Source organism: Symphalangus syndactylus, chromosome 20 (assembly GCF_028878055.3).
Source record: "Symphalangus syndactylus isolate Jambi chromosome 20, NHGRI_mSymSyn1-v2.1_pri, whole genome shotgun sequence".
NCBI classification, from domain to species: domain Eukaryota; kingdom Metazoa; phylum Chordata; class Mammalia; order Primates; family Hylobatidae; genus Symphalangus; species Symphalangus syndactylus.
In genome coordinates, this window is record NC_072442.2 from 56772442 (window position 1) to 56791143 (window position 18702).

The window sequence follows — 18702 nt, forward strand, 5'->3', positions numbered from 1 at the left end:
GCAGGAGCGGGAGCAATAATGAAGCCTTTCTGGACAAACACCCTGGAAGATGAACTTTCCAGCCCTGCGAGTGATGAGCCAGAACACAGGAAAGGCTGTTCTGCAGCCAACTCCCCAAAACCCCTCTGTCTTCAGAACTTTACAAAAGGTGTGTGCATGTGGCCTCAACTGTTCAAGGGGAAGGGAGCAGAAAAGTTACAAGAAAAATGTTAAAGAGAGTTCATTAATTTTACATGTAGTCCAAAGAGCCTTTGAAAAAATGTGAGAAGACATACTGACGTTAGCCCAGGAAAGGAAAAATGACTATAGAATCTGGGGGAAAGTGTGCATCTCCCAGTCTATCAAAAAACTCTGTTGACCCAATGACACAGAGCTGTCTACCCCAGCGATGATGTGAAATACCTATAGGGAAGAACAGGCTCAGTGGTGGCTTAACCCAGGAAAGCTCTAGCTTTAGTCTCTGTAAGACATCTTCACCGCAGAGTTCCAGCAGGTGCCTTCTTGCCTACCTGCTCTTCCAGAACTGCAACTCCACTTTAGGGGTGGGATTCTCCCCTTGTAAGAGTGGCTGGGAAGACTCTCTCTTGAGAACCACCTGGACTTGGTAGCTCCATTTGATCACTGCAGACTCAATGGCATAGATGACTGACTTATCTGTAGAATCCAAGCTGTGAAAGACAAAACAACAACAACAACGATAACAGCAAAAACAAAAACCCTGAAACGTGAAAATAACTCTGGGTGTACCCCAAGACAGAATCCCAATTTTAAAAAATAGGTGAGAAATTTCACCTAGCCCATGCATTCCTAACTTCTTTGGATAACAGTCTCTGTTGACTAGTCAATGAAAATTATAGATCCTCTCTCCAGAAAAAAAAAATGCTTATGTGCGTGTATGTACATTTTTCATACAGATTCAGGGCTCATCAATATTCTGAAGACTAGTTTAAGAACTTTGAATGCCAGTACGTTGTCCTGCCAATGCAGGAATACCTTGGACAGAAAATATTCAGATGACCACCCAATGCTTGCTTGAATCCTACCAGTGACAGCAAGCTCCTTCACAAAGCAGCACATTTCTCAATAGATTGGCTCTCCCAAGGAGAAAGTTTATCTCTATACTGAACCATTTCTACCTCCCTGTGATTTCCTCATCTTGGTCTTAGCTCTGACCTCTGCAGCAAGAGGAAATAGTTTATTTCCTCCTTCACAAGGCTAATAATCAGCCATCTGAATATCACCATCACGATTTCACTTGGTCCTCATTTTTCCAGTGAAGAATAGAATTCCCAAACTTTTCCCCTCATACGACTTTTAGAGAAAGTAACTTAGCTATATTTGGAAACAGTTAAAATTTTTTTAATACATTTTGGTCATTATTTTCACAGTCTTAACTGAAAATGATACGTGCAAAGAACCAAGGACACAATGACAAAGAAAGAGGACATACAATTCACATTTTTATGTCAGAAACCCACTTCCACTTCATTAAGTTAAATTTATATTTGCTGAGAAATGATATGGCACAAGTGATTGTGGAAGGTATTAAAGGAAGAAGACACCCATTCTCCCAAAATGATCCAGTCTTTTGGGAAATTATCAAACTTGAACAAACAGAGATAAATTCAGCAATGATTATAAACACACACTGAATGTTACTAAGTTAAAATATAAAGGGACTAGAAAAGGGGTAGTTTGAATTTATTTATTTTGAAGATTGGATATCTTTATTAAACCACAATAAGTTTTCCAATTAACTGGGAAATTACTTCAAATTGTATATGTAGGAAATTACTTCTGATAGAAAAAACTCTTATAAAGTACATTGTTGTATATTATAATGCATTGCACGCATATAATCTGTTGCATGCATTACTTATTCTTCGGATCAAATCATGGATCCTGAATACACAATGTTGACAGTAATACATTGGGAAACTCCTGACAGTGTGGCAGACCGAGCTCACGTAGGAAGGCTGTCCGTTGCCACAAGCACCTAGAGATGCTGGATAAAATATAGCAAAATATACTATTAATATTTATATACATAGCCTGGCTTGAAAGGGGAAAAGAATTCCCAAGGGATAGAAACGAAGACAACTCGAAAGTCAGCATGATAAACAGAAGCTGATGGTGGATTCAACTTCTAAAGGGAGATGAGGCTGGGGTTTTAAGGCCCACTTAGGGGCAGGAGCCATGAACTCCCAACAAAGCCAGGTCCCAACAAAGCCAGATTTGCTACTATTTGAAAAAAGAAAAAAAAATCCCCAGGACCTGTAAAAAGTCTTCAGCTGCTGGGGGAGGAGAGTCTGGAACTGTGACAAGAGCCAGCAGCGATAGTTCTGTGACATTATGTACTGAGTAAACACTGGGAAGAGGCATGCCTGCCTCCCAGACTGGACCTGGGTCTTTGCCAATGATGAGACACTATCCTGATAAGCAAAATACCGAAAGCTAGTGTGGTTGCGCTCAGCCTTGAAATGATTCTGAACGGAAAAAAAGGCCACGTTGCTGTAATAGCCTTGGAAGACTTCATGCAGTGGCTGGGCAGGGAGTAACCAGGGTAAACACACAGTCCACAGTCGGAGGGTGTCGGCAAACAGAGCAGACAGTAGGCTTGCGTGCAGAACGAGGAGATGTGCAGAGTCAGGAACAGAAAAGTTGTAAGGAAAACATTCTGATAACCAGCATCTCCCATATCTCAGAGGCCCATATGGCCCGGCTGGCGGTACTTACACTGTCTCACTTTTGGAATCCGCAAACTCCATTTTTTCTGAGCCTGCTGGAAGAGGCAGCAAAGTTTTTCCCTTCACTTGTTCGACTATAACCGAGAGGTCGCATTGGAGGCTGTGGGCGTGCCGCCTGACATCCTCACACATCATGTGGGGCCAGTTTAGGCGATTCTTCTCATTGGCCAGGACAGGTAGAACAACCTGGAACAGAGGTGCACAGGAAAGAAAGGCAGGCGTTCTACTTCTGAGAACTTAAAGAAAGCCTCATCTGGAAAAGGCTTATAAAGCTATATACAACCTTTTGCAGGTCACTGTGCTGGAAGGCCTAATAATAGGGTCAAACATTACATACGACCCTGACATCTGGTAAATTGGGGAGGCCCTTGAATAGCCTGCTTACAAATTTTCGTTCCCATTCTGCTCCTGGGGATAAAGTCCTCTAGCCAAAAAATTCTTTATCGGCTAAGCACGGTGGTTCATGCCTGTAATCCTAGCACTTTGGGAGGCTGAGGCGGGTGGATCACCTAAGGTCGGGAGTTCGAGACCAGCCTGGCCAATATGGCAAAAACCCATCTCTACTAAAAATACAAAAATTAGCCAGGCATGGTGGTGGGTGCCTGTGATCACAGCTACTTGGGAGGTTGAGGCAGGAGAATCGCTTCAACCCAGGAGGCGGAGGTTGTAGTGAGTCGAGATCACACCACTGCACTCCAGCCTGGGCAACAGAGTAAGACTCCATCTCAGAAAAAATATTAAAAAGAAAAAACAAAAAACTCTTTATCAAGAGGACCAGGCACAGTTCCCACTTATCCCTGAGAAGCAGACTTCAGTTCCCTGCCAGCTGGTGGAATGAGTTAACCTAGCCAATTGTGTCCCCCAATGAGATCCAGGGACCACTACACCCTCTTGATACTATTAATACAAAGTGTGCTTTCCACAGCCCCTTGTCATTTAGTCTGTTCCCAAGAGCAATCCCCATGTGGCTCTGCATGGCTCAGTGTCCTCTTCTGGGCTGTGAGTATGTTGACTGATAAACTGTTGTCAATGGTGTCTGTCCTATGTTGGGCGTTGTATGTTTAGCCATCTCCATTACTCTGGGGCAGGAATCCCTCCCTCATCAATGAGGTGAATAGGAGGTGATTAAATAGTCACAAAGGCCAGAGGCAAAAAAGTAGGACACATGCAGATAAACACGACCTTCTGTCTACAGGTGGTGGGAGGGGGCACCTTGAAAAGGCAAGCAAAGTTGAGGATCTTGAATCCATCTTTAGCGTGAATGTTAGGGGATTCTGGCCACCCAACATAGTTTCTCTTTTTTCACTATTCATCCCCAAATCCATAGGTGAACATGGAACCAAGTCTGAGCCAGTGAGAGTCAGGCCAAAGTGTCTTATGTGACTTTTCAAGGAAGAGACACCTTCTCTTTTCTGCTAGTGTGGAGCTTTTCTTGGTCACCTTCGCAACCAATAGAGCCTTAGAATAAAGTTAATATGGAGAGGAGAGTGCTTACAGATGGAGAAAGACCAAGTCTTGGTAACTTTGTTTGAGCTCCTAAATCAAGCTGCTCTTAAACTTTCCAAGCTAGTTTAAATTAAGTTTCCATTACCAGCAACTTAGAAAGCTGTCAGTACACCAAGGTGGGCGGATCACAAGGTCAGGACATCAAGACCATCCTGGCTAACATGGTGAAACCCTGTCTCTACTAAAATACAAAAAATTAGCCAAGTACGGTGGCACACGCCTGTAGTCCCAGCTACTTGGGAGGCTGAGGCAGGGGAATCACTTGAACCCTGGAGGCGTGGGTTGCAATGAGCCAAGATCACACCACTGCACTCCAGCCTGGAGACAGAGCAAAAAAAAAAAAAAGAAAAGAAAAACAGTTGTCAATACAACTCACCAGGAATCTTTGACTGTCAAAATCTCACAACTGATGGAAGGAGAATACCAGAAAGACAAACAGATGCTCATATAATGTGATGAGGAAGCTATCAATATATAAAAAACCAAAAGGAAATATGAACTGATATGACTGGTTGGGTTATGATCAATAAGCCCCAGTGGCTGTGAAACAGAATACCTGGACCCAGCATGCTAGATTCTAGAGGATGGTCTTTGCCTGGTCTGTCTGGAAACATTCACTGAGGTAGGAACTTACAACAATCAGTAAAGGGAGCTCAAAAAGTAAGGAAAGATTACAAATTAAGCTTTATCACATTCATGTTAAGAAAGAACCATTTGAACCCAGGGCAGAAGACCTAACCGGGAAAGAGGATGAACTGGAATTTTCCTAGGATCTCAAAGGCAGGGACTCTATCTTATTTAATTTTTATATAGTCACAGTTCTCTCCAGGATCTGGCATATAGAAAACACTCAAGATGTTTATCAAATAACTCAATGTATACTGTCTGAAGAAAAAGGATTAGTTTTGGGTGGGAGTTTTAAGGGCTTTGAGTGACAGAAAAATAATGAATGTAAACTCTCTATGAAGTGAAAAGCAACTCATAGCCAGGTGCGGTGGCTCACACCTGTATCCCAGCACTTTGAGAGGCTGAGGAGGGCAGATTGTTTGAGCCCAGGAGTCGGAGACCTGCCTGGGCAACATAGCAAGACCTCATCTCTACAAAAAAATAGAAAAATTGACTGGTTGTTGTGGCGCATGTCTGTAGTCCCAGTTACTAAGGAGGCTGAGGTGAGAGGATCGCTTGAGCTCAGGGAGGTCGAGTCTGCAGTGAGCTGAAATCGCGCCTCTGTACTCCAGCCTGGGCAACAGAGTGAGACCCTGTCTCAAAACAACAACAACAACAAACCAAAAAGCTACTCATTCATTTATTCAATGAGTATTTACTGAGCATCTATTTTGTGCTGGCACTTTTCTAGGTGCTAGGAGGATACACCCGTGAACAAAACAGTCAAAAATTTCTGACCTCATGAAGCTTATATTCTAAGGGAGAGACAGTCAAGAAACAGTAAGTTCTGTGAATAAAGGTAAAGCATGTGAAGGGAATCAGGAGTGTGGGGTGGAGGGGCTGCAATTGTAAATGTTGAGGTTGGCCTAACTGAGAAGAGAAGATTTGAACAAAGGCTGGGAAAGATAGGGGGTGTGCTTTGCAGATCCTTGGGGGAAGTATACTGCAGGGAGAAGGAACAGCCAGTGCAAAGCCCCCGAGATGGAAGCATGCTTGGTGTTATCAAGGAGCAGTGTGGAAGCAAGGAAAGCGGGGACAGAGTGATCCCAAAGAATAGGGGAGAGTAAAGGGAGTCAATTCACATGCAGCCTTGCCTGTGAGATTTTGATTTTTACTCTCAGAGAAATGGACATCATTGAAAGTTTTGAGCAAAGGAGTGCCATAGGCTGAGATCGCTTTGTGTAGGATCAACCAAGCTGCTGTGATTATAGGCTCTAAGGTGCAAAGGTGGAAAGGGAGGCCACCTAGCAAGTTGGTGCTATAATACAGAAGACAGTGGTGTGGCACAGGGGGTAGTGGGGGAGATGGTAAGAAATGGCCTGATTCCGCCGGGCGCAGTGGCTCACGCCTGTAATCCTAGCACTTTGGGAGGCCGAGGCGGGTGGATCACGAGGTCAGGAGATTAAGACCATCCTGGATAACACGGTGAAACCCCGTCTCTACTAAAAATACAAAAAAATAGCCAGGCGTGGTGGCGGGTGCCTGTAGTCCCAGCTACTCGGGAGGCTGAGGCAAGAGAATGGCGTGAACCTGGGAGGCGGAGCTTGCAGTGAGCTGAGATCGCGCCACTGCACTCCAGTCTCTGGGTGACAGAGTGAGACTCCGTCTCAAAAAAAAAAAAAAAAAAAGAAAGAAATGGCCTGATTCCATACAAATTTTGAAGGTATAGCCAATAAGATGTGTTAACAAATTGCTTTAGGAGTCGCAAGAGAAAAAAAAAGGGTCAGGATGACTCTAAGATCTGTGGCTTGAACAACGGGAAGAATGGAGTTGCTGTCAACCAATGTGGGGAGGAGTAAAGGTGGAGTAAGATCTTGAGAGAAGATACAGGAGCTTTTGTCTGCACATGTTAAAATGTAGTATCTCGATTGGACTTTAAGATAGAGATGTTGAGTAGGCAGCTGGATATGCTAGTTGAGAGTTCAGAGGAGAAGAGAGGGCTGGAGATAACAAATTTGGGAGGTGTCAGATACAACTGGCTTGTGAAACTTTGAAATCGACTGACAGCCCCCAAGAAAATGGGTGTATAGAGAGAGAAGAGAAGACGTCCAGGGAATGAGCCGTAGGGCCATCTGGTGTTAAGAAGTTGGGAAGAGGATGGGCGCGGTGGCTCACGCCTGTAATTCCAACACTTTGTGAAGCCAAGGTGGGCAGATCATGAGGTCAGGAGTTTGACACCAGCCTGGCCAACAGAGTAGAAACCCCGTCTCTACTAAAAATACAAAAATTAGTTGGGCGTGGTGGTGGGCACTTGTAATCTTAGCTACTTGGGAGGCTGAGGCAGGAGAATTGCTTGAACCCAGGAGGTGGAGGTTGCAGCGAGCAGAGATCATGCCACTGCACTCCAGCCTGGGTGACAGTGCGAGACTCCATCTCAACAAAAAAATAAAGAAAGAAAGAAGTGGGGAAGAAGAGGAGGCACCATCACTGGTGATAGCCATGGTGATAGGAGGAAACCAGAAGACTGGTTGCTGGAGCCCAAAGAAGAAAGTGTTCCCAGGAAGAGAGGATGATCATGAGCTATGACAAACGCTGCTCTCAGGTCAAGCCAAATGAGCACTGATCAGGGTCGTTCAATTTAGTCAAGTGGAGATCATCAGAAACATTGACATGTTATTTTATTCCTCTTCTGTGAGGTGTGAAAGTCAAAGCCTGGTGAGTGAGGACGAGATAAAACAGGAAAATAATGAGACAGCAAGAGGAGACACACATTCTAAGAATTTTGCTATGAAGAGGGTCATAAACATGAGGTGACAGCTGGTGGGATGAAAGGGGGATTTTGCTTGATGAGAATAATCTAGCAGAGAGGAGAAAAATATGAATGCAGGAGAGAAGAGGAAATTGCTAGAGTGATCTCCTCAGGAATGTGTGGGATTCAGAGCACAGGCAGCAGTTTCAGCCTTAGGGTTGGCATCAGAGGGCAGCATAAACAGTACCTCTAGCAACGGACGGGATGGCAGAAGATACAAGGAGAGATGCTCCAGTCAAAGTAGACATAAGTGTTCGTGGACATGTTATTCTCATTTCCGTTTCTTAAAAAACCAAGAAAGAAGCAAGAGCGTCTCAGAGTGAGGTTGACAGGAGGTTTTGGACATTTGAGAGAAGAAAGATTTTTCTTTTCAAATTGTTTCTCAAGTTGGGAAATAGTGATCTAAAAGAGCAAGAAAATATAATTGGAAAAGAAAAAAAAATAGAATGTCTGCTGGGAAACATAAAAAGCTGACTTAGCGGTTTGAGAGTTCGTGCATTTAAAGAGGAGCCCATTGGTTTTTCCCTGGTCTCTTTTAATTTAATGGGTGCCGGTATGAAGTATGTAGAGCTGGGTTTTACCAGGATTGTGGTTGCACCAATTGAGTATGACACAGTGAGGTAGAGGCCAGTACATCAGGAGCTGATGCAAGGGTATGATGATCATGAAGGAGCATGGTACTCAAATTGGGTAAGAGAAGAGATCGTGGGCATGGGCCAGGGCCAATGGGAAGCAGCCAAGGCCAAGAGATTGGAGCTCCCAGCAGGATCAAAGGACTGTTGTAGTCAGGGTATGAGAGGGAGTGAGCTGGAAAGATGGGAGTAGTGGTCAGAGAAGGAGGTGCATAAAATTGGGCAATGAGGTTGATGGTTGTTGGGAATGCAAGGTCTGGAAATGGCCATGGGAGGGGCCGCTTATGATCGGGAGGAGGACAAGATCACTGGAGGACAAAGATACAGAGAACCCAGAGGCCAAGTTATTGGAAGGGTCACTCATATGTCTTTGGAAATAACCACATATTAAAAGTAATGTTGGGGAGAGTCACAGTGAGTTGGCAGGCAAAGTCATACACACGCAAGGGTAGCACCATCTGTACAGGATGCAGCAGTGAGAGTGGATGATGTCCTTTGATGACAGGAGATTCAAACTGGAGGCTTTTTGATGTGGATCTAGAGCAGCAAGGAGGAACAAGGAGGCCACCTGCCCCAGCTCCAGGCTCAGGAGAAGGCTGTGGGGGAAACGCAGCTGAGTCCTCTAGGAGGAGCCAGGATGGGTTACAGCAAGGTGACAAGGATCCATCAGATGGGTGAGGAGGATTTTAAATGGGATGAAGAGTGACAAGAATTCTCATCCTTTATGGAACACCTGCAGTGTGACACTCTATTCCAGGTGTTCTAATATATGATGTCTAAATTTCATAGCAACCCTGCAAGACAGTTTTGGACCTGGCAGATTGAGCACATCTGCTCACATCACACTGCTGAATTTAACCAGAATTTGACTTAGGTCTGTGAGATTCCAAATCTTATGCTCACACTCCAAAATGTAAAAAGTAAAAAAAAAAAAAAAAAAAAAAAATCCAAGTTTCAGAGCTAGGAAAAATAAGTTGGCAGTAGTGAATGACGTGGTTGGAGGAGGAAGTAAGGAAGTAGGAGAACAAGTTACTAAATTCTGTTAATTCTTCCTTTCAAACATTTCTTAGGCACATTTTCCTTTTTTACCTTGTACTAGTAGAATGGAACAAAAGTAATATTAAAATTATAGCTTTCTTTCAGCCAACACCCTCAATCCTACCCCCACACACACAAGGCAGGAAGACGTCTCTCAGCCAGGTAGGTTCTTCTGGCTTTAGCGATGCTGCGTGGGGAGGTGGAAGGAAAAGGGGAGCAGGTAATCAGAGACTACTAATATGATTACAAGGTGCTGAGAGAGAAGAGAGGGGGTGGACAGGAGGGCCAGGCTGGAAGGAGGGGGCTTAGCAGATGGGAGGCCAGCAAGCCTTGAAAGAGACACTGGATCAGCTTCAGGGTATGGAATAAAAGTAGATGGATAGACAGAAAGTGGAATAAAGTTACTGGTACCAGCTTTGAGAAATGCAAGGAAAGGACTTGAGGTATTTTTAAAATAAATTATTTATTTAGGTTTTAAAATAGGTAATACATTTACATGGGGCAAAATTTTAAATGTACAAAAGCTTTTACAGTGGGAAGTAAATCTTCCACCTACCCCTGTACTTCAGTTACTGTTTCTCCTTCTTGTAGATTACTGTTAAAGAATGTCATCTCTTCCTCCCTCCCTCTCTCCCTTCCCTCCTTCCTTTCTTTCTTCTTCCCCTCTTTTCTTTTTTAAACACAAATAGTAGCATACCATCCATGCAATTCTGCACTTCTTTAAAAAATTATCTTAAATTGCAGCATTATTCACAAAAACCAAGAGACAGAAACAACCTAAGTGTCTATGATGGATAAATTTTTTAGAAATATGGTTATACACACAATAGAATATTGTTAAAAAAAGAAAGAAATTCCGCATATGATGATAGGTGGCGACAATATGGATGAACCTTGAGGACATTATGCTAAGTGACATAAGTCAGTCACAAGGAACAAATACTGCATGATTCCACTTATATGATGAGTCAGGTTCATAGGAACAGAAAGTAGAATGGTGCTTGCCAGGAGCTCAGGGGAGTGGTGTGTGGCTTGTTGGGTGTGTGTGGAGTTTCAGTGATTCTGGACGGGGCAGTTCTGAGGATCTGTTGCACAACAATGCATATGTGGTTGACAATACTGTACTCTGCACTTGGAAATTGTTGGGTGACTTTTATGTCATGTGTTTTTTTGCCACAAGGAAAAAATTACCCTAAGGAATACTCTGGTTGGACATGGTAGCTTACACCTGTAATCCCAGCACTTTGGGAGGCCAAGGCAGGAGGATCACTTGAGTCTAGGAGTTTGAAACCAGCCTGGTCAACATAGCAAGACCCTGCCTCAAAAAAAGGAATATTCCATATCAGTCATTCTTTTTAATAGTTGCAAAGTATTTCACTGTATAGATGGCCCATAATTCAGTCGCCCAGTCCCCTGTTGATGAACATTGTTTGTCTCCAATCTCTTTCAATGCACCAATGAAAATTCTTAAACATTTGAGAATTTTCATTATTTTAAAATTATTTTTCTTCCTGGACTACTTTGCTTAGCCATGACACAACTCTGAGATGGGCCTTCTGTCTCCCACATACACTAGGTTAAATACTGTCTCTGAACCTTTGATCAGTCTGCTCTCAGTATCTTGAAAGTTACCTTGTTCTCTACTTATACGAATTCTTCTAACTGTTCAGGAGACAATTCAACACTTAATGTTAAGCATGCTTCTCAGATCACAGGCCTGTCTTTCTCCTCTGAAGCCAAAAGTACTTTCCATCATCAACATTCATTAGAGAAGTTGATTTAAGTTCAGGTTTCAGCGGGATGGCTTTCAGACAATGCACAGTGGCAAGACCGTTCTGTTTGTTAAAATATTGAAATACCTCCATATCTAAGAGATCTAGCTTCCCTGGGCCCTCTGTGTCCTCCTCTATCTATCCAACCCCTTCCCTGGAATTTTCACCTCCCCACAGCCTCCTGATAAACCATCTAAAGGGCTTACACCTGACATAGCAGGAAGACTCCAGGACTTGGATCCAGCAGTGAGGCCAACTTTTAGGTAAGCTTTACCCTCACCCCAGTCTTAAAAGTTTGAAATATTTTGAATATATGAATTATTACATACGTTTCAGCTCCTTGGAGTAAGCATTTCATGGGTGGGAATAGTTCTTTGATATTCCCTATAGCACCTATCACCTGAAACATCATACAGCCAGTATCCCGCCCATTCTTATTTCACAACCTGCAGGGTCCAGGGCATCAAGCCTCCAGAAACACACAGGCCTGACTTCTCTGTCAGGGCAGTTTACTCCCATTCCAGAAAGGTCTAAGGGGCCCAGGAATCTCTCCGGAGCACTTCCCTGAAATCTCCTGCATGAGTCTCGAAGCTTCTGCTGTGGTGCCACTAAAGCACTTATGACCCACATCTCCACCTTCCTCCCTGAGCTTCAGGCAGACTCTTCCAAAGGCCTGCTGGGCATTTTCAAATGGGCGCCCAACTTCTTATGCTGGTACAGGGCTGACCTTTGCTAAATGGTTGGTAATGAATGAATGAAATGAAAATCAAAAGCAAGTCACTACCCACCTCCCCCCTCCATTTAACTGCTCTCCAGGAGTAGGCACTGTTTATAGCCATTCGCCTCCTTCCACCCCACTGATTCATCAGAAATACCTCCTTGTTCACCACTTCCCATCTTCCTCAGACGTTTCCAATTTACAGGAGGGATTACGAGATGCTGATTTCGAAAGTAGTCAGGACCAAGGCACTCTTCAGATTATGGTCTTCCCCTGACTTTGGCTGGAACTCAGACCCGGACTGACCCAAGCCTTAGCCCCTTCCCATTCTCATTCTGGCCTGGCCTCCACCCAGATCCCTCCCTCCGGACCCCCCCGACTCCGCCCCTAACCCCATCCCATTTTCTTCCTGACTTCAGGAACTTGCCTCCTGGTCGTGTTTCCTCCATAGCCTCGCCCCTCTGCCTATCACCCCGCCCCTTGGACCGCCCCTGCAGCTTCGCCCCGCCCCCTCTGGCCCCGCCTCCGTCCCTTAAGGCTCCTCCTCCCCTCCCCCACCCAGCTTTAGCCTCGCGGGAATACTAACCCACCCTCACCTCCGAGAACAGCGCGGCCAGGTGCTCCAGAGGTGCCGCGGGCAGGTCCCCGCAGACCACTGCGCCGCGGAAGCTGTCAGGCCCTGGAGGCTCGGGCCCGGTGCGCAAGAAAAAAAGCCCCTTAGCGCCAGCCGGGCCCAACTCAGGTCCCACCTCCAGCCCGGGTCGTACTGCCAGGCCCCCGGGCCCGGGCCGCACCACCAGCAGCGGCCGCGGCCCCTCGGCAGCATCGCGGCCCAGGAAGGCCTGAAGCAGCTGCTTCGCCTCGGCACTCCCCGCGCAACGCTCCCAGGCGCCCGCAGCCGGCCGCAGGCTCATGGCCACGTAGGTCCCCAGGAGTCGCAGTCGTCGGTCGGCGCCGGGTTCCCCATCCACGTTTGCCGCCGCGAGCGCGGCGCGCTCCTCCGCGCTCCCCATCGCGCGAGGCCTCCAGCTGCATCGGTTTCCCTAGCGACGGAGACGCGGCCGGGACTCCCTCCTCTGCTCCCTTCCTATTGGGCACTGACCCCCTGGTCCCGCCCCTTCCAGGCTAATAAGGTAGGAGGTGTACGCGGGAAGGGGCGGGGTCGCGTCGCTGTTGCTAGGACACCAGCCGAGACTCCTACTCAGTGTGTGCCTGGTGTATTGGGAGTGCTGAAGTGTGTCCGTGGAGCGCAATGGCTTATTGATGGGCTGCGTGGAGGGGACATCAAGCATATAAATGCTGTTAACGATCGTTTTGGCCAAGGTCGAATTAGAGTCTTTAGAGGTCTCCAGACACTGAAAATAGTGTGGTCCTCTCACCTCTATCCTAAATGCGCAATCCAGACTTAAACACAATGCCAAATCATAAAACAGATTTAAGGACATTCAGTGAGTGTTTTATTTCTTTTCCATGATGGCAAATTAAACACTTCAGAACAGTGCTGTCCAATAGAACTTTCTGCGATGGTGGAAATGTTTTCCATCTGTTCTAGCCACGCATGGCCTATAAAGGAGGTGAAATGTGCTCGTCCCACTGAGGAAATTTTTAATTTTACTTAATTTTCACTTAAAATTAAATAGTCACATGTGACTGTAGTTATATTGAACAGCTCAGCTTCAAAATTTTAATATCAAGTTTTTTAAAGTTTTCTTCCTTGCCTTTCTTTGCCCACGTTTTTTAAGGCATGTGCTTAATCTGCCAAAAATGTAATCAAACTGTGAGAGGCTTGTTTTTGTTTCTGTTGTTTTTGAGACAGGGTCTTACTCTGTTGCCCAGGCTGGAGTGCAGTGACCGGATCATAGTTCACTGCAGCCTCAAATCCCTGGGCTCAATTGATCCTCTGGTCTCAGCTTCCCTAGGAGCTAGGAATACAGGCGCCACCACATCCAGCTAATTTTAAAAATTTTTTGTAGAGATGAGGTCTCGCCATGTTGTCCAAACTGGTCTTGAAGTCCTGGACTCAATTGATCCTTCTGCCTCAGCCTCCCAAAGTGCTGGGATTATATGGATGAGCCACCATGCTAGAGTTTTTGACTTCCATGGGTATGACCACTAATCAGTTCTTACTAAATGTAGCAAAGTACTTGTAAATATGCAGCATGCTCAGAGCCTCCCCATCCTGCCCTACACCTGGATATTGGCTTCAAAAAGGGATAATATAAAGTGCCTTGCCTGACCTCAGAAATTAGCGTTTGTTACCTGCTTAGTCCTTCTCCATGGTCAGGATAAACAGCTTGGCTCTTTGCATGCATGTGAGGTGACAATGCATGGGTGCTGAAAAAATGGACAAACAACTTAGGCAGCATGAGATCTGCAGGACTGAATGAGCTCCCTCCCCTCTGCCCTGCCATCCTCACTTTAGTCACCTCCCAGGGACTGCTGAGTTTCTGGGTAAAAGGAATGTTTATAATGGGTTTCAAAGGAATATTAACAGAATAAGCACTTATCAATGGCAGCTCGGCTAACAAGAGCCCCTCAGGAAAACACCAGTGGTTGGGAAGTAAAATGATTGATTTCATAACAACTGCAGCAAAGGAGTTGCTGTCATAAAAAATATTCATGTTGGAAATGAATCTTTATGTTTGTAAAGGGTGTTTTATCATTGCTGCATTAAACAATAATCAACCAACTATGAGGAAAGGGAAAAAGTGAGAAACAAAGAATTTTTAGGATGAACTTGGTAACTGACATTTCAAGAAAAAGCATCAGGGAAAAATACTAATGTCAGGGGCGTCTTACACATATCGTTTTTTATTTGTCTTTGCATATAGGAAGGCATCGTTATTGTTTTAGTGCTTAGGGACTTCAGATGTGTCAACTATGCTCATGTTTCGTATACAGAGTGACTTCAGGACCACTAACTTTCAGTAAACCCTTGAAATAAAATTTGTGCCACCCCACTGTGGCTCTATTATGCCGTTAATCTCCTATGTCCCCTTGCCCCAACATACATAAAAATAGAAACAAAGGAGTCTGTGAATATGACTTAAAGATTTCTGTGTAAGGTGAAGGCTCCTGAACATTAGCAATCCCAGTTTTTAATTTTCTCTCCAAAAAGATACCTTATCTGCATTTTAGAAGGTGATTGGTGGGAGGCATTGATATGGGATTATTGAAAAAACTGACATTTTAAAATATTGTATAATTATGACAAAAATATTCCCAAAATATATTAGTTACCTATCACTGTATAACAAATTACCCCCAAACTTATCAGCTTAAAATAGCAATAAACATTTATCTCACACAGTTTATGGGGGGTCAAGAATTTAGGAGCTGCTTAGCTCATAGTTACTGCTCAAGGTTTCTCATGATGTTGCAGGCAAGATGTCATCAGGGGCTACATCATCTGAAGGCTTGACTGGGGCTGGAGGAGACACTTCCAAGATGGCTTACTCACATGGCTAGTGGGTTGGTGCTGGCTCTTGGCAGTAGACTTCAGCTTCTTAGCTTGTGGAGCCCCCATTGGGTATCTGAGTGTCTTTGTAATGCTGTGACTGTCTTCCCCCAGAAAAAGTGATCTGAGAGAGAACAAGGCAGAAGCCTACAGTACCTCTTATGACTAGCCTTGGAAATCACACACTGTCATTTCTGCAATTATCTTATTAGTTACAGAAGTCTGCCCTATTCAATATGAGAGGGAATTACATGAGGATGTGAATACCAGGAGACAAGAATCACTGGGTACCATCTTGGAGGCAGGTTACCACAAAAAGTAAGGGAAGGAATGAATTTGCATAAGATGTTCAGCTAAAATAATTTCCATTTTTTAAATTGGAAACTTGAACTCAGTCCCATGAGCATAATATTTGTAGGAATCATATTTTTTGTTCTAAATGACTATGCACAATTCCTGTTCAAGACTTTTGGTCATGATCTCTTTAAATTCTGGATAGTCGTTGTGATGAGAAATTTGTTCCCACAAGCAAGTAATATAAAAGTTAAAGCCTTTCAAAACTATTCATAAATTAGCAATTGATATTATATTTACAGAATCTAACAGCTCTTTCTTTTCTTCCTTGACAAATGTTACACTGAAATTCTTTTATGCGGCTAATAGATACTGAATCTGACCCAACCTTTTCATATCAGATATTTTAAAATAATGATGAAGTTCTAATTCAAATAATATGCATGCGTTATTAGAATAACTTCCTTGCAGCTATCTTGGATACTATTAATGTGAACATCAGACAGAAATAGGGATATCTATGGGATCCATGAATAGAAGGACAGTGTATGCTGCCTGTGACTACATCCAGGAGACATGCATAAGAACATCAATGGTTGCATTGTAGCAACTGCAAAATAATAGGAAGCAAACCAAGTGTCCATCAATAGTAGAATGGATGAGTAAATTATGTTATATACTATTCGTGATGTATAATACTCTACAGCGTAAAAATAAATAGACAATAGTCATATGCATCAACATGGATAAATCCTAAAAGCATAATGTTGAATAAAAATAGGAAAGTTACAGAATAATTTAGTGTTACATTTGTTAGAAGTTTTAAACTAGACAATACGTTGTAAGAGGCACACACATATGTAGTAATCTAATGAAAAGTAAAGGAATGATTATCACAAAATTCAGATTTTGATCACTCCTTGGGGGACTAAAGAATCATGGATGAGTAAAGGGAACACAGGGCCCTTTTACGTTCCTGATAATGTTTTATTTCCTAACTTGGCTTGTGAGTTTTCATTTTGTCATTCCTCTTAAACTGTACATGCATATTGTACTTATGAAGCGGCTGTGTTGTCTGGGGTATATACCCTGGGGGTTGTCATTACACACCATGAAAATTTAGGAGATGGACACACAGGAGGAGTTAGGAGCAGAGATTTAGTAGGCAGAAGAGAAGAGAAAGAGAAACAGCTTTCTCTGTAGAGAGAGGGGGGTCTCCAAGCAGCAAGGACCAGCTGGTGGTCAATGCGCCAGATTTTATAGTCAGGTTTGAGAAGGCGGTTTCTGATTTACATAGGGTACACAGATTGATTCGATCAGGTATAATGTTTGCATAGTGCAAGCGGAAGGCTGGTTGCCCTACCCTAATCTTATTATGCAAATGGACTTTTTAGTTGATTGGTGCCATCTTGTCTGTTCCTTACCGTACACGTGACTGGCAGAGAAGGGAAGATGGAGCCGCCATCTTGAACATGTTTAGTCCCTAGTTCCTGTCGGCATTCACCTGTGTAAGCTTCCAGCTTGCTTGTGTATGTCTGCAGCTGGACTTTACAGGCTGCTCTTTGTTAGAAAATGACTTGGGGCCGCTTTTCATTAAAAAGAAAAGCCTTACCGAGGACTCCCATACCGTTACCATCTGCCTAAGTAATTTCTTCGTAACTCCTGTGTCATGTGAATATATAATATAACTCAGAATAAAATAAAACAAACAAATGTGCCATTTCATGTACTCTGAATGCTGTGGGGAAATTCATTTCAGTTACTGAGAATCAATGTATAGATGTTCATTTAAATGCTAATAACTCATTAGATTTATAAAATTACATATCAGATATCCTAAAAATTGATAAGTCTGTTACTGGTGACTTCTTTTTCATAAAATCCAATTGGCATTGTTCAGTCTTTATGTTACTTACTGGTTCTATTAAACTCAGCTGATTCCTGATTCAACGTGTGGAAGCAACCTCCACCTCCTGGACTCAAGTGATTCTCTTCTTGTGCCTCAGCCTCCCGAGTAGCTGGGATTACAGGCACACACCACCATGCTTGGCTTATTTTTGCATTTTTTGTAGGGATGGGTTTTCACCATATTGGCCAGCCTAGTCTCGAACTCCTGGCTCAAGTGATCCGCCTGCCTCAGTCTCTCAAAGTACTGGGATTACAGACGTGATCCATTGTGCCCAGCCAGGAATTTACTGTTGAAGAGAAGTCTGAAGCCAGCTTCATTTTATTCTTTTGTAGGTAACATGTTGAAACTACATGATCATTTATGGGATTTTTTAATATCTCCCTTTTAATTTTTATGATTCAGAAAAATGTTTTAGGATAAAACTAAAGCCCCATGTAATTGATCTTTGCCTGAAATTATAAAAGCCCATTCAGTTCTCATAAAGAACTGTTTCTTCACAGCAGGAAAGATTGCTCTATGGAATCTTGGATTATGACTTATTTTCCATATACACTTTCTTGTCTGATTTTCTGGAGAGGTAAACTGATAAAGTGTGCTAACAATTCCAAGTAGAGTATACAATTTGAGATATTAATTGAGGTTTTTCTTTCCTATGTGTTCTGATGCTGTCCTGCGGCTCTCCACACAGTGAGTTAACAACATTTAATCCCTCAGGGGAGTGTGAATACAGCCTAAAACAGCTCATTGGTTCTGAATAGTTTTTAAACACATAGCAGAGACAATAGCTATGAAAGCTATGCTGTTTCTTTTCTTGTGTTGTAATAGGTGAGCTTACAGGGAGAACAGATTTATATTGTATTATTTGTTGTAATTCTAAGAGCTCGGCTTTGAATATATAAGGCATAATCTGAAAGACTGAGAGGTTAGAGCGTATTTGCTAAACCATGGATGTATAAGAACACACAGCAATATGATAAGCAGATTTCCTTACAAAAAAAGAGATAAGGACTCTTTCTGGGATTGGGGAGAGAGACTAGGGAAGCGGAGTAGAGGAGCAGAAGACACTATGGATATGGCTGCAGAATTCTTGACCCTTTCAGGTAGGTCCAGGGAAGGAGATGAGATGACAGCTACTACAGAAATCCTGAGTGTCCAAGAGAAGGGAATACTTGAGCCTTGCTTCTCTGGTAAGCTGTAGGAAACAGTGCACAAGT

General features: G+C 43.6%; 1 protein-coding gene across 1 annotated transcript in view; it reads right to left on the minus strand.

Annotated features, from left to right (window-relative positions):
- The window catches only part of DNAH9 (dynein axonemal heavy chain 9), a 369577-nt gene extending 356665 nt beyond the window's left edge, over nt 1-12912 (minus strand). The window contains exons 1-3 of the mRNA XM_055258020.2: nt 12425-12912; nt 2737-2933; nt 510-668 (exon numbers count right to left, since the gene is read on the minus strand). Coding sequence (XP_055113995.2) covers nt 510-668; nt 2737-2933; nt 12425-12841 — 773 coding nt within the window. The 5' untranslated portion in view covers nt 12842-12912. The remainder of the gene's footprint in view (nt 1-509; nt 669-2736; nt 2934-12424) is intronic.
- Between the last annotated feature and the right edge of the window lie 5790 nt (nt 12913-18702).